At 34.1% G+C, this 13793-nt stretch overlaps 2 protein-coding genes across 3 annotated transcripts; one reads left to right on the forward strand and one right to left on the reverse strand.

Moving 5' to 3' along the window:
• Positions 1–1250: 1250 nt before the first annotated feature.
• On the reverse strand, positions 1251–4570 carry LOC102620704 (uncharacterized). 2 transcript variants are annotated; one of them, XM_006472777.3, is made up of 5 exons: positions 4406–4570; positions 3279–3437; positions 2341–2392; positions 2028–2094; positions 1251–1544 (listed from the first exon to the last, which is right to left on the reverse strand). In XM_006472777.3, exons 2-5 carry the CDS (start codon positions 3432–3434, stop codon positions 1454–1456), a joined length of 366 nt encoding a protein of 121 aa, XP_006472840.2. In that variant the 5' UTR covers positions 3435–3437; positions 4406–4570; the 3' UTR covers positions 1251–1453. The 2 variants fall into 2 exon arrangements, with proteins under 2 accessions (XP_006472840.2, XP_024952846.2); XM_025097078.2 differs by lacking the exon at positions 4406–4570 and adding an exon at positions 4220–4378.
• A 1580-nt stretch (positions 4571–6150) lies between these two features.
• Positions 6151–12149, forward strand: LOC112497749 (uncharacterized). The gene is made up of 7 exons (XM_025097116.2): positions 6151–7841; positions 9159–9214; positions 9926–10195; positions 10287–10523; positions 11003–11122; positions 11303–11431; positions 11758–12149. The coding sequence occupies exons 1-7, from the start codon at positions 6209–6211 to the stop codon at positions 11776–11778; spliced, it is 2466 nt and encodes an 821-aa protein (XP_024952884.2). The 5' UTR covers positions 6151–6208; the 3' UTR covers positions 11779–12149.
• Positions 12150–13793: the final 1644 nt, after the last annotated feature.

The following is a 13793-nucleotide window of genomic DNA, read 5'->3' on the forward strand; positions in this document are numbered from 1 at the left end:
TAAGTAATGCAATTACACGTGTTTTGTATTTGTTTATACGAAGCTAAGTAATGTGCCCGGCTATATAGTATGGCGTCCTCATTTTCATAAAAAATTGATGACTTGCAGAACGCTATGACGACTAGTTAATGCTGATAAATAATAATAATAATAATAATCTCTAACAACTAGTATTTTGTTAAAATTAAGGCACCCTATCACAGAATCACTTGTGAATTATTATATTAATAAAATGAACACTGAGCTAAAACTTAAGCAACCGTGCTCTAGTTTTTTGACACATTAAAAGTACAGTTACAAGTCAAAATTTTGTAGCGCTTTTTTTGGGTTAAAAGTAGTTGTTGTAGGTTAAAATATGAATATGGACCATATAATATTTTTTTGTTGACAATTAATTTACACGGTTTATTTTTTGTCAATTTTGTCCTCATTATATTTTTCATCACTAAACATCGATTGTCCATATGGTAATGCCCTGAATGTGACTAGCGGACGGAAGTGTGGCGCAGTCATGTACTATTCCAAGTCAAATATTTTGTCCTCGTAAGCTTTTATACCATTCAGTGGCTCATACTATTTTCAAATCGTAAATTTCATAGATATGAAATTTGAATGACAGATCTTTCCTTTATTCGATATTTCTTTAGACTCTCCAAAAATTCATTGATATTTCTGCTTCAATCCTAGTTTATATCACTTATGAATAGGCTGGTTTTTATTATTCTTAATAAAGACAAATGATTATAACCATCTAATACAAATATCAATTCAGATTCGTTAACCATTAAATAAAGACGTAGACAATTCAGGTGAGAAGGCCATCACGTCATCATCATTACCAACAGACGTTAATTTTACTTCTATTTTACTCGGAGCGAAATAGCGGACTAAACGGTGTATGCTTCATTAGTGATCCTATCAGGACCTTCATTTATTACATTTCTTGTATGCGACAGGAAATAGAAGATAAAATAATTGTCAAAGCCATCGACGATGCATTGTAGAAAAATCCCAATCCGGCCTCGATCAGTCATTTTTCCTCTCTCTTGCTATCATTTAACGCTTTTTTTTTTTTCCTAATGTGATAAGTAGAAAAAAAAACAATGGATAATCTTGAAAGCTGAAAGGAATGAGAGGAGATGCATTGTAAATAACCTCAAAACTAGACTCGTTAAATTATTTCTTCCCCCACATCCGCTTGTGTGAGGGTGTGGGTGTCCATCTGACCTCATACCAAAGCTCACCTCCAATTTCAAGAACAAAAAGGACTATCTTGACGATAAAAGGCATTGTAAATATGTTGGACACAAAAATGTATCAAACAGACAATCACTGTCAGACAAACTATAAAGTATCAGTAATTTTTCGTTTTTGATAGTTATCCGCTACACTAAAAAATGATTATGGATACAAAGATAAGATGATAAAACCTCTTGTAATTTATCCGGCATCATCAATGCCTTTTTGTTTTGGATTCACTTCTGGCAATCATCATCCCTGAAAGCTTGTTGACCTCGTACAGCAGTCCAGCTGAGAACAAGAAACTGCATTGAAATTTTTAAAACATTTGTATTGTTAGATTCAGTTTATTATAAGAGTTTAACTATGAAGTACTGAATCCTGAACTCAAAAATTATCAAGAATCTACCACCAAGTTCTCTTTTCAAGTTCCTATATTTATATTCTTGTGTACCCAGAAGGTGAATCACTTACACCAACACTATTACTCAAAACAATTAGAATGACAATTTTCCTAATTGTAAAGAGACTGCTTATTTCTAACATCAAAATTTGATGAGCTATTCTTTCATTACAAGTTCACCACAAGGATAAAGTTAAACACCGATCACTAAATTTCAAGATCTGGCTGCTTGCCAATCACAGATAACCAATATATGTTCTTGGAATTTTATGTTACAAATTCAAACTTACAAATATGTACTGTTAAACAATTGGAAAACTATTCTCCGAAGCACGCATTGATAAATCTCAATTTAAAATACATAATTAATATATCTAATGAGTACCATGTTGTAATGCAGACTCGATGAACAGTGCTAGCAGCAATCAGAGCAATCAGTTCCGCCACTATAACTGCAAAATGAAAATCACGAAAACAATTGTTTAAGTTATTTCTGAAACAACAAAGATTGCAACTAAGGAGCCTGAGCACTCTGATATGAGCTAGTCTACACCTGCACTGGAAGATAAATCTAGATTCTAAATGCAGTAATACTTGAAAGATTTCCTCTTTGTTCATTTTCTGGGTTGTTACCAATATTATCTCATTACTCCAGGGAAACAAACTGTGAACAGAATACATAAACTAAGTGTGCTCACCAGCACCCCATCCAGTCTTCATACCACTTGTTTCCTGAAAATTTCCAATGAACTGCAAAAACAGTAACCAAGCTAATACATATTACAAGTTATGATTGAGTAATATGAGCCACGTGATAAGAATAACAACTTGAAGTTGTAGAATACAAGAATTTCCATCAATCATGTTCTAGAATGAAGATAATTGACCATAAAAAGCGAAGAATATAAATTTGATCAATTCACAGCAGAAATCACCATCAATTCATGGCAACACATATTAATAACTAAATCCAAGTCAAATGCTAGGAGGCTGGAAATTGACATATTCAAACAAAGAGAATTATACATACTGCACCAATTTAGCAATTGAACAAATATGTGGGTTTCAGTGAAATAAAGTTATTTCCTTTGTACACAATATTAGTAGAAGAAAGGGTAAAAATGTAGGAGAGAGAAGGAAATCATCAACCGAAAAGATCATCCAAAACAAAATCTTACTTTTGAACATGCAGATTCTTTCCAAGAAATTACCATTCAGGGAATTTTGAGTTGTCTAACATGCTGATTGTATTCTTTATTAAAAGTCCAAATAGACATCTACATTCAAAGACTCACTTCGTATAAGTCCTGTGTACTTCAATTACTACCTTTTCCCTTTGAATAAAGTTCTTATTCATCATAAAAGAAAATTCAAGTTTCAAACCCCAAAATGCCTCTTGCCATAGAAAGTGTATCTTTGATAAGTTATCATAAACATAATGCTCCCATCACATGCTGTTGAGACAAATAAATCAATATAATACTTGATTCAGTCATAAGCAACCAAGGGTAACATATATCTATCACTCAATGAACTGGAATTGCAGCAATTAGGTCATTTAAGCCTACATATCTTTTTCCCTTCTTTGAGGGTAAGAAGAATAACCAAAACCTACTGATTGAAGAAATCTTATTACCGTCAGTGACACAAGGAATATGAGTGAGCTGATGAAGCCTCCAAGAATCGTAAACAACTCCGTTGATGCCAGCTTCCCTCTATACATTTGTTGAAGAGAGAGGATGACAATAAACATAAGAAATGAATAGAGCATCGAACTCCCAGACCCAGCCATGGCCTTCAAATTGCAGAAACAATATCCAAAACATCAGATAAATAGTTTCCTACTTCAACAAAAAACAAAAAAAGACCAAGTGTGTTTACATCATGTTTTAGTTGGCAAATTTTTAATGTAAGATAATTTAAAATTGAGCCATTAATCCTTCAAGTACAAAGCCATGGTCAATAAGACTTGATGCCTTGCCTGTCATCAACTCTAGTTCAAATAATAAGAAGCAACAAAAATCCAATAATTTAAAATTGTGGCATGTGAATATTCTCCAGTGGTTTAGATGCTTTCAGCACACATAATAACAATAATGAAGCAGAGTTTTGCATGCAAAAAAATGATTTTTATGATTAAAAAAAAGCACGTAAATGAAGCATTGTTAATTCATGAATCATTTGTACAGAAATATGTTTTCAATGATTTTTCAGCCGAACCTAACTCGCACGCACAAAAAAGAAAAAAAATAAATAAATACATCAGTACAATAATGAGCCCCTCAATATAAACTAGAAATCTTTCAACCTTTGCATTAGCTGCTCCAAATGAAAAAATCACAAACATTAAGGTGCTGTTTATTTTTACCACTTAATGCATAATATCACTTATTTTCGGTAATTTAGATATTAATTGAGAACAACATAATGATCTCAATTCTCATAACAAAATGCACAATAACCATGAAAAAGAAACATCGAATTTTCACAAAAATTTTATAAGAAGATACTAACTAATCTATTCACAGAGAAATTCAGTGCGAAATGGTCTTAATTGGATCACATGCAAATAATCACCTGATCGAAAATGTCGAACCTAGTTCAGTTGGAATTCTAACGAAAAATTAAAATTTTGGAATGCAATATTTAGCAGTGCTTGAGTTGACAGCGAGTTCAAGTAATAAAAAAGGCTGAAATTTTCAATTTTCGCTTCTTGACTACATTTTCTCAGAACCAAACAGAAATGACGGTACAGAAGCATACCTTTGAAAAACCCTAGCCCCTCCGATCCGATCTCGTTAGTTGATACGTCTCTCCTTCGCTGATGCGTCACGTATGTGAATGAATCTCAAGCGAAAATAAATCAACAATGACTCTAGTGGCGGGTAGACTCGGTAATATGTCTCAACTATAGGGGCAATATTCGTCTCAACGAAATTATTAAACGCTGTCGTTTTATGCAATGACCACTAAACCCTCGTTTCTATGACAACAGTAAATAGTATCTAGCGCCCTACGTTAGTACTTTTTATCACATAAGAACATAGTTTTCTCCTTTTCATTGTCATCAAAAGGTCACTAAGAGCTACTCGAAACCATCAACGAAATGCTTTATTTTAAAAGGTAGATTGCAAGAGAATTTTTATAAACTAAGTTAGCTTCTAATTCAGTTGGATTAATTATACATTGTTCTCTACTTATTTCTAATTCATATTCGTTAATTTAAAAAAGAAAGTGATATAGATACAAATTATTCAGAATAATAGTTAATTTAGTATTTTTACAAGTGTTTATTATTAAGCTTATGGTTGCGTTTGGGGCAACTGCGCTGCCATAGTGCAGCTGCACCTCACCCTATATTTTAAGAGAATATCTCCTTTAATAAAACATAGGGAGCAGCTGCCTCAAACGGAAGCTATGTCATTGATTGACCACCCAATAATTATTATAAATCAAATCGAGCATCACGATGTATTGACAAATTGACAAATAGAAAAGTAGGTGAATTGAGGAAGTTAGCCAAGTGGTGCAAGCCTATTCAACAATAGCCCATCAACTAAACCGAACTTGGATTCTAGAATTGAGGTTGAAAGTTATAGTATTAAAATGTTTAACAAATATTAACTGTTATAATTTAGTAGTTAAGTTGATACAATATATAAAAAAATTTATTATATTTTTATTAATTTTGTCAAAATTATTGTTTAAAAAATATTTTTACTACATGCTATTAATTTTTATTTTATACTTACAATTTTTTTCACAGCAACTATAATTTACAATACCTCAATATTAAACAGAGCCTTAGCCTCTCAGATAGCTCAATTTAACAACTCAAACAAAACTAAACTTACCCCAATCCTCATGTAGCAATTTCTCACATGATTAAGACTAATTAGCCAAGACGTCTCACGTGATCAAGGCCGATCAGCCAAGAGTCTCATCTAAGGATCTGAAGTTTGAAGTCTAAACTGCCACATTCTTTCTTATCAGCTTCCACACAAACTAACAGCAGCACTATAGAACGGAGCATCTCAGCAACTAGAAGCAAGACAAGAGAGAAACCAATAAAGAAGCCAAAAGAAGAAGAAGCCTAAGATCAAGTTAGAGGAAGCTATTAGATAAAGAAGTCAATAACTCAAGCAAATAAGCAAAGGTCCTAGGTCACAAGCTTCAACGGCAACGTCTTTATAGTCAAGCTTAAGCAAGAATAGTATAGGAGTCTATCTTTTGTTGCATAAGCAAACTATACAATTTACTGTCACAACTACTTTTTCAAAGAATTATTATTGTATCTTTGTAGAATTAATGAATTATGCCCTTACATTGGTATTTTCGGTAAATTATATTGTGTCGAGCATCTTTGCACTGTATTTCAGTCATTTACTCATTTAATTTAGAGTCGTGGACTTACTTGATAGAACTTAACAAACTATATTATTTTCTGAAAAATATAAACAAATAAGGATCCAGATTTTATTATCCTTTTGAATTGAACTCTGGCGTTCCGGTTCAGCTTGTATTGACTTGTGCGACTAAGACGGTCGTGTCTCGCGCCCGCGTGCCATGGAACCGCCCGAGTGTCCGGTTTGTCTACAATCCTACGACGGGGAGTGCACTATTCCGCGGGTGCTCACCTGCGGCCACACGGCCTGCGAGTCCTGCCTTTTGAACCTACCTCAAAAGTTCCCGCTCACAATTCGCTGCCCCGCGTGTACTGTACTCGTCAAGTATCCACCGCAGGGCCCCACCTTTCTCCCCAAAAACATCGACCTTCTCCGTCTCATCGACCCCGCTTCTCCAAAACCCCTTAAAAATCCGAAGAATTTCGAAAATGTCCTAGAATTTGATTTCATTCCTCGTACTTGGTCGAATGAGTTTTACACGTTTTGGAAGCAGTACGTTCTCCCAAAGGACTCCGTTTTGTTTGAAGCGAAGGCTGAAGAAGATTGTGGTTTTCGTTTTGGTTGTTTAAGGGAAAATCAAAGTCAAAGGGTGAGTGTTGTTAAGCTAGGTTCTTTGTGTGATGATGATGATTCTGTGTTTAAGTATAGTTATTTAATGAGAGTTATGAATTGTTTGAGTGGAATGATAGTGGAAGTGAGAGATCAGTTGGATTTGATTTTGAGAACTGCTTCGAGACAGATTAAATGTTGTAGAGTTTTGGGCTTGTGGGGTGATATGGAAGATGGGTTTTTGTGTTTAGTGTGTGAGAGACTGAATGAGATAGAAAGGCTGGATTTTTTAAGAAATGGAGATGGTTTGTGTAATGATGGATTGTCTAGTTTTGCGATGATGGGGATGGAACTATGTGAAGCATTGATCAGTTTGAATAAGCAAGGGTTCACTGCTGGTTGCTTAGGTTTTTCTTGCTTTAGTTTTGATAATTTTGGGAATTTGTATGTTGATTTGAATGACATTTTAGTGATGGGAAGGAGGGTAACTAAAAGTGTTGCCAAAGTTGGTTGTGTTGGAAGCAGGATTTGTGATAAAGAAGTGGGACTTTTCTTGAGTGATTTTTTGGAAAGCAATGTGTTTTTCAGTCCAGAGGTGTTGTATGAGTTGTTCAAGAAAGAGGGAATTTGGGTGGAATGTGAGGAGTCTGAATTTTCAGTTGGGTATGGCTCAGATGTTTGGCCAGTAGCTTGTATCTTGCTTTCACTTCTTATTGGTGAACAGTTTACTAAAGAGCTGATTGACTATATACGCTGTGTTAGCACAAAAGCAAGTGATGATAATATAGCTTGTTTGGGGATGTACATGGCTTGGATGGAGAAAGTAACTTATTTGTTGGAAAATAAATTTGGTTCGGAGTTTGTGTCTTTGCAGCTGATGTTCTGTCAATGTTTAAACTTTGATCCAGGCTGTCGTCCACTTTTGACCAATGTGTGGAAGTGCATTAGGGAGCTGATTATTAAACCTGAATTTGATAAAATGATCCGATTTGCTGGGCCGGTTAATTTGGAGAATGAAAATCATTGTTTGGTTCTTGGAGAATTGAGTTGTTTGCCCAAGGAAAGATTAGAAACTGAGGACAAAGATGAGTTGTTAGGAGCAGAAAACAGTGATGGAGCTGATATTGATCAAGCTAGGGCAGCAGGGGGTGTCAAAGATTTAGTTAACGGTCTCTCAAAGGGAAATGTCAAGTTTAAGGACTTGCAGGGTCACCGTGATTGTGTTACTGGATTAGCCGTTGGAGGTATGGATTTCAAACAATGACCTTATTTGCAAAGACAGTGCTATTATAATTCATGTTCTTCCCATGCTATTCAACGCTCATTTTGGTCTCTGCAACTTATTTTAAATGCCCTCAGAGTGACAAAACTTTAGGATCAAGTGATATCTTTGGGGATGATTGTCTTTTGTATTGTCAAGGATTGGGGGATGCCTAGTTCCTTTTCATGCTGAAACCAAAATTGTGGTGTAGAACGTCATTTTCAGTATGACATTAATTTCAGGGGAATCTTCCCAGCCAGATGACAGAATCCTTCTTCATAGTCCATACCATGGATTCCTGTTTTCTGGAACTTGGCAAACCTACGCTTGTAAATCTAAGGTTACTCTCCCTTTGATTATATTTGTATTCAGAAACTTTGAGATAGTTACTAAGGTCAGTTATAAGATTGCTTATTATTAATCGTCAAAACAGCAATAGTACTGCATATGTTAATAACACGCAGCAGTAAAATACACACACACACACACACACACAGAGGACTTCTTAGGTGCGGATGTTAAAATACGGATTTCGTATAGGTAGAGGTAAAAGACAGGAAAACATGGACTCCAATGCCTTTCTTTTTCTTCTAGTGTTTGGGACTCCGTGTTTATTTATTTATTTATTTTTGTCTTTTAGCTCTGCCTGCACAAAATCCACATTTTACTGTCCACTCGTAAGAAGCTCTGTACATATATATGCGTGTGCTGTGATCATGCTCACCTTGGCTGAGTATCATCCCTTCAATCCATGTGCTTAGTTTTTAATAGTAGTATAGTCACTTGTGTAAAATCTTTGTTCTCTCCTGGTTCGCTGTTGCTCACACCAAGTTGCTCAGCAAAAATTCTTGAAGTTCAGGTTGCCAAACCATTTGCTTGTGCTTAAATCCCTCGGTTTTCCTTTGTTATCACCTTTCTATCATTCTTTATGTAATCTTAGGGGCTGTTTGGTATTCTTTGTGGCCAATCATTTTCTGTTCTGCCAAAACAATGAAATGGAAAACATGTTTGGTAGGACACTTTTTGCTCTCCATTTTTCATTTGATAGAAGTGGATGGTATCCATTTTCTACTCTCTGTTAATAAAAGTAGAGAATGATAAATTGCTGTTTCTGATTTTACTGCATTATATTCACCAAAAACTAATCATTTCTTTATTACAAAACAAATATAAAATCACCATTTGAAAAACAATACCAAATGCACCCGTATATTCCTAGAATAAGGGTCAATAAGGAGATTATGAAGCTTAGTTTCTTTGGCAACTTTATTCTGAATGTATATTTTCTTCTCTCTTGCAGGAGGCTTCTTGTTTAGCTCCTCATTTGATAAATCAATCCATGTATGGTCATTGAAGGTACACACTCTGAAGGAAACTATAATTTAAGGGTCCCTATTGCTGTAACTGATATGGAACTATATTTGGTGCCTGTAACCTTTTTGTGTGAGTAATCATAATTTTTTGAGATTATTTTTCGAAGAAAAAGAAGTTTTTGAACTTGTGTAGTTCCTATCTACATTTTTAATTGGATAAATTCTATTAAAGTTACATATTTGTGCAGTTTAGCACATTCATGTAAGACCTGTTAGCTATGGAAAATGGTATAATTTTTCTTCAATAAATGGAACACTTTGGCTGTGGACTCTTTGTCAGAGTCCTAGAGTCCTAATGAATGATAAAACTTGGAAGTATTTATTTATTCGCCAAAAAAGATCAAACTGTTGCTTTTTTGTTATTTCTCATAGTTTAACTGGAACTTTCAGAGAGTTATATTGATATACTCAAAGTGTATTTGGAAAGGGTTCTGATGTTAACTGAGTGCATTGAGACTTAAAGAACAGTTGCTCATGTGATAACACCATTATATATTGCCAGTTGTTGTGACATTTAGGCCCACTAATTTTTCTGCAACTACTACACATCTGCAATATCGTTGATACTAATATGACAGGAAAGAAAATATCCTCTTTTTCGTTTCTTTTTCTCTTTTCCTTTTTTCGTATTGTATTGTAGCCTTATTTCTTATTAAACATTTGCAGTGAGTATCTTCTGTGTGTTTGTATGCAGGACTTTTCTCATGTACATACATTTAAAGGTCATGATCATAAAGTCATGGCTGTGGTTTATGTGGATGAAGACCAACCATTATGCATAAGTGGGGATAGTGGAGGTGGTATATTTGTATGGAGCTTTAGTTTCCCACTTGGACATGAACCATTGAAGAAATGGAATGAAGAGAAGGATTGGCGATATAGTGGTATCCATGCTTTGACCACTTCAGGAAGATATCTCTATACAGGCAGTGGAGATAGGACAATTAAGGCATGGTCACTGCTGGTAATAAATTTGTTTATCAAATGATCTGCTCCAAGTACATCTTCATCTTTTCAAATATTATACGTAACCTGGAATTTATTCTCTTTTCCAGGATGGTACGCTATCATGCACAATGAGTGGTCATAAATCAGCAGTTTCGACCCTAGCAGTATGTAATGGGGTGCTTTATAGTGGGAGTCGGGATGGAACCATACGATTGTGGAGTCTAAGTGACCATAGTCTTTTGACGGTATTGGAGGAAGATAGCTCAGGAGCTGTGTCCTCTGTCTTGTCCCTTACTGCAGTCCAGCATACTCTAGTTGTATCTCATGAAAGTGGATCTATAAAGGTTTTACATTCTTTGAAACTTGCTTGAGCTGGAGTAGATCTTTTCATGTTTTATGGACATATGGGCAATTGACAACATGTTGAATAAAATATCTTAAACTCTCAAGGTGGTACTGGGATAGTGCTGCGCATTGGCTGTAGACTTATATAGGGATATCAGCTTGATTATAAAGCATTGAGAATATAACCATCCTTATGGGGTGGTGGGAAACCATATCAGCGAGGAGGAAGATTTAGTTTTATTTTTTCAGTTTATGAATTTTTCAGGATCGTCCATATAGAGTAATCACAAAAATGGTCATGAAAAAATGATTTTATTGTTGACATCAAAGATTCCTCTGTATTGGTTCGAGGAAAGTCTGAATTCAATGCAATGTAATACACATCCACTGTAGTATGTCACATTTTTCGAATGCTGTGATTTAAATACTTATTAATTTGGTCAAAGAAACTAATTTCTTTTATTATCACTTCCTTCAGGTCTGGAGGAATGATAAGTTTATGAAGTCCATGCAAACACACAAGGGTTCTGTCTTTGCTGTTTTCTTGGAGGGCAAATGGCTGTTTACAGGAGGTTGGGACAAAACCGTCAGTGTGCAGGTATAGACTTGTTTTTATCTAGTTATATTCATGAAGTCATTCTTATCAAGCCAATCTTATTAACACATATTTGCATCTTGAATTTTCTTCAAACTTGATTTAACCTTTAATAATATTCTTTTTTGGCCAAACTTAGTAACCTCCTCTGAATACTCATCAATAATAGTTGACGATTTGTAGGAACTAGCAGGAGATGAGTTTGAAGAAGATGTAATACCTACTGGTGCAATCCCTTGTGGTTCTGTCATTACAGCTTTATTATATTGGCAAGGAAAGCTTTTTGTCGGATGTGCTGACAGGACTGTTAAGGTAAGCCATCATTTTTCCCACTATATGTTTTTGTCTTTGTTACAGTTGTATGTGTTATCTGAGACCTTATCCTAATGACAGCAGAACTGTGAATTTATGAATTATGTATTACAGATCATTAAAATCTTCCTATTTCTTTCAATCAAATTCACTGGTTTAACAAAAAATGACCGCACTGTTCAATTGATTATCTTGCTCATTAGAATACTGAACTGAAGTTCGTTCCATATTGAAAAGCATTAGAGCAGTCCAAAATGCATCCGCTGTTTTCAGTTTTTAATGTTGCTGAATTGTTGAATCAGTTAATCTTTGTTTGGTTATGCCAGGTATATTATTATGGGAAGTGATCAAATCTCACCAGTTACAGAGTTACTTGCTGTATGGTCCAACTGCTTAAGCTTTATTGATTGAAATCATAGTTGAATGTTGTATAGATAGCGTTGTGCAACCGTCAAATCCCAGAGATTTTCTCCTTGTTGCTGCACATAAATCTTTGAAGAACAAAGCACGTGGTCATATGTATCAGAAAGAACAAGAGAGGAACCAGAAATGTTTCAAAATGCTAATTTCTGCTGTATGGAACATTGTCCCAACAATGCCGATGTATATATACATTTTTTTGTGTAAGTAACACTCTATATAATTATGCTGTTAATATAAAATGAGGGGCTGTGAATTATTCTTTGAAAAAATACAATCAACCTCTTGGTCTGAACAATATCATTTTTCATAAGGCTATTAAAGAAAACTACATTTTTGTTAAGAAGGAATTTGTCCCCGCTTTACCCTAAAAATATCGTATTTATTTAAATACATCCCTCATGTTTCAAATTTTTTCACCTATACATTTTTTCGTGTACAATTACCGAATTACCCTAATTTAATACCTAATGCTTTAAAATCATTCACGACCAAGTCGTGCACACGACTACAGCCAGGTAACTTTATAATTATATAACTATAGTCGATTATCTTCATAAATGCACACACCTTTCACTATATCTTTGATGTATCTTCTTGTGTTTTATTGATCACTTGACTCTTGTAAATCATTAAGCATCACTTAAATATCAATTGTTCCTGTCATAATAAATGGTTGTAGAGTAAAATTATATATGCATGACAACAATCAGATAACTTCATAAATACAAGACTATAGTGGAGTACATGAACATAAAACAAAAATTACCTAAAATACTCATTAGAATGATAACATAATCAACATAAGTTGTAACGTATCAAACATTAATTTATCAAACAATAAAATTTTTTTTACATCAAACAACATAGGTCGATTACATGTCCAAATCATAAATAAGTCTAAATCATAAATAAAATTTAAAATAGCATAAGTTGCTTCTCAATCATCAAAACTATTAATTTACTCCAATCACTAAGCCCATCTATTATAAACCCCTAGTCGCCTCCCTTTAGAAACAACATAAACCAAATAAACATGTTTTTCCACCTGTGAAATAAGAAAATATAAATTTTTTAGCTAACTAATACATATATGAAAGAAATTAAGACAATAAAATGGATTAGTATGTAATGTTGAGTATATTACATGTGCTTCTATTTCATTCAATCCTACTATAGGCTCATTGTTAGACAGTGAAATTGGCGTGTTATAAGTTAGTCGATTATGTTCTCGAGAACTGCATTTATCACTCTTACAACGTAACTTTTCTTTGCCTTGTGATACTATCCTAATTTCTCATGGCCAACCTTTATTCATCCAGGCTCAATGTCAGACAATGCAATATTTTTCACACTTGCACGACTTTAATCGTGTAAATTCATACATATATGATAACAGTCCTGTAACTTACAAAAATTCACAACTACAATCCAATAAATAGTTAAATGACATATTTCTTCTCTAAAAAATATTTTTTTAGCACTAATAGAACGTAAGGTCTCATAATAGCCGGAATATTTTACACACTTTTACAATTATAGTTGTGTAAGTTCATACATACACTACAATAGTTGTATAACTTACTAAAATATACGATTATAGTCCAGTAAATAGTCAGAGGACACATCTAGTGAAAAAAATATATTTTTCTTTTTACTAATGAAATGCGGAGATGTCATAACAACTGCAACATTTTTCACATTTGCATGACTATAGTCATGTAAATTCATTTGTCGTGTAACTTGCAAAAATACACGATTATAGTCTAATTAATAGTCATATTACATCTTTCTTCTCTAAATTATTTTTCTCACTACTAAAACGCTAGGGTTTCATAACAAATGGAACATTTTACACGCTTGCACGTTTGTAGTCATGTAATTTCATATATACACGACATCAATTGTATAACTTACTAAAATACATGGCTACAGTCTAGTA

This window comes from Citrus sinensis, chromosome 5, assembly GCF_022201045.2.
Source record: "Citrus sinensis cultivar Valencia sweet orange chromosome 5, DVS_A1.0, whole genome shotgun sequence".
Taxonomy (NCBI): domain Eukaryota; kingdom Viridiplantae; phylum Streptophyta; class Magnoliopsida; order Sapindales; family Rutaceae; genus Citrus; species Citrus sinensis.

What these genes read in the sequence shown, in the direction of transcription:
- LOC102620704 (XM_006472777.3), bottom strand. Translation starts at nt 3,434, where the DNA reads ATGGCTGGGTCTGGGAGTTCGATGCTCTATTCATTTCTTATGTTTATT. An exon ending in TATTCCTTGTGTCACTGACG is followed by an intron (nt 2,393 to 3,278) that starts GTAATAAGATTT and finishes CTGTTTTTGCAG; the next exon opens with TTCATTGGAAATTTTCAGGA. An exon ending in CGAGTCTGCATTACAACATG is followed by an intron (nt 1,545 to 2,027) that starts GTACTCATTAGA and finishes ATTTCAATGCAG; the next exon opens with TTTCTTGTTCTCAGCTGGAC.
- LOC112497749 (XM_025097116.2), top strand. Translation starts at nt 6,209, where the DNA reads ATGGAACCGCCCGAGTGTCCGGTTTGTCTACAATCCTACGACGGGGAG. An exon ending in ATGAAAGTGGATCTATAAAG is followed by an intron (nt 10,524 to 11,002) that starts GTTTTACATTCT and finishes CACTTCCTTCAG; the next exon opens with GTCTGGAGGAATGATAAGTT. An exon ending in GTGCTGACAGGACTGTTAAG is followed by an intron (nt 11,432 to 11,757) that starts GTAAGCCATCAT and finishes TGGTTATGCCAG; the next exon opens with GTATATTATTATGGGAAGTG.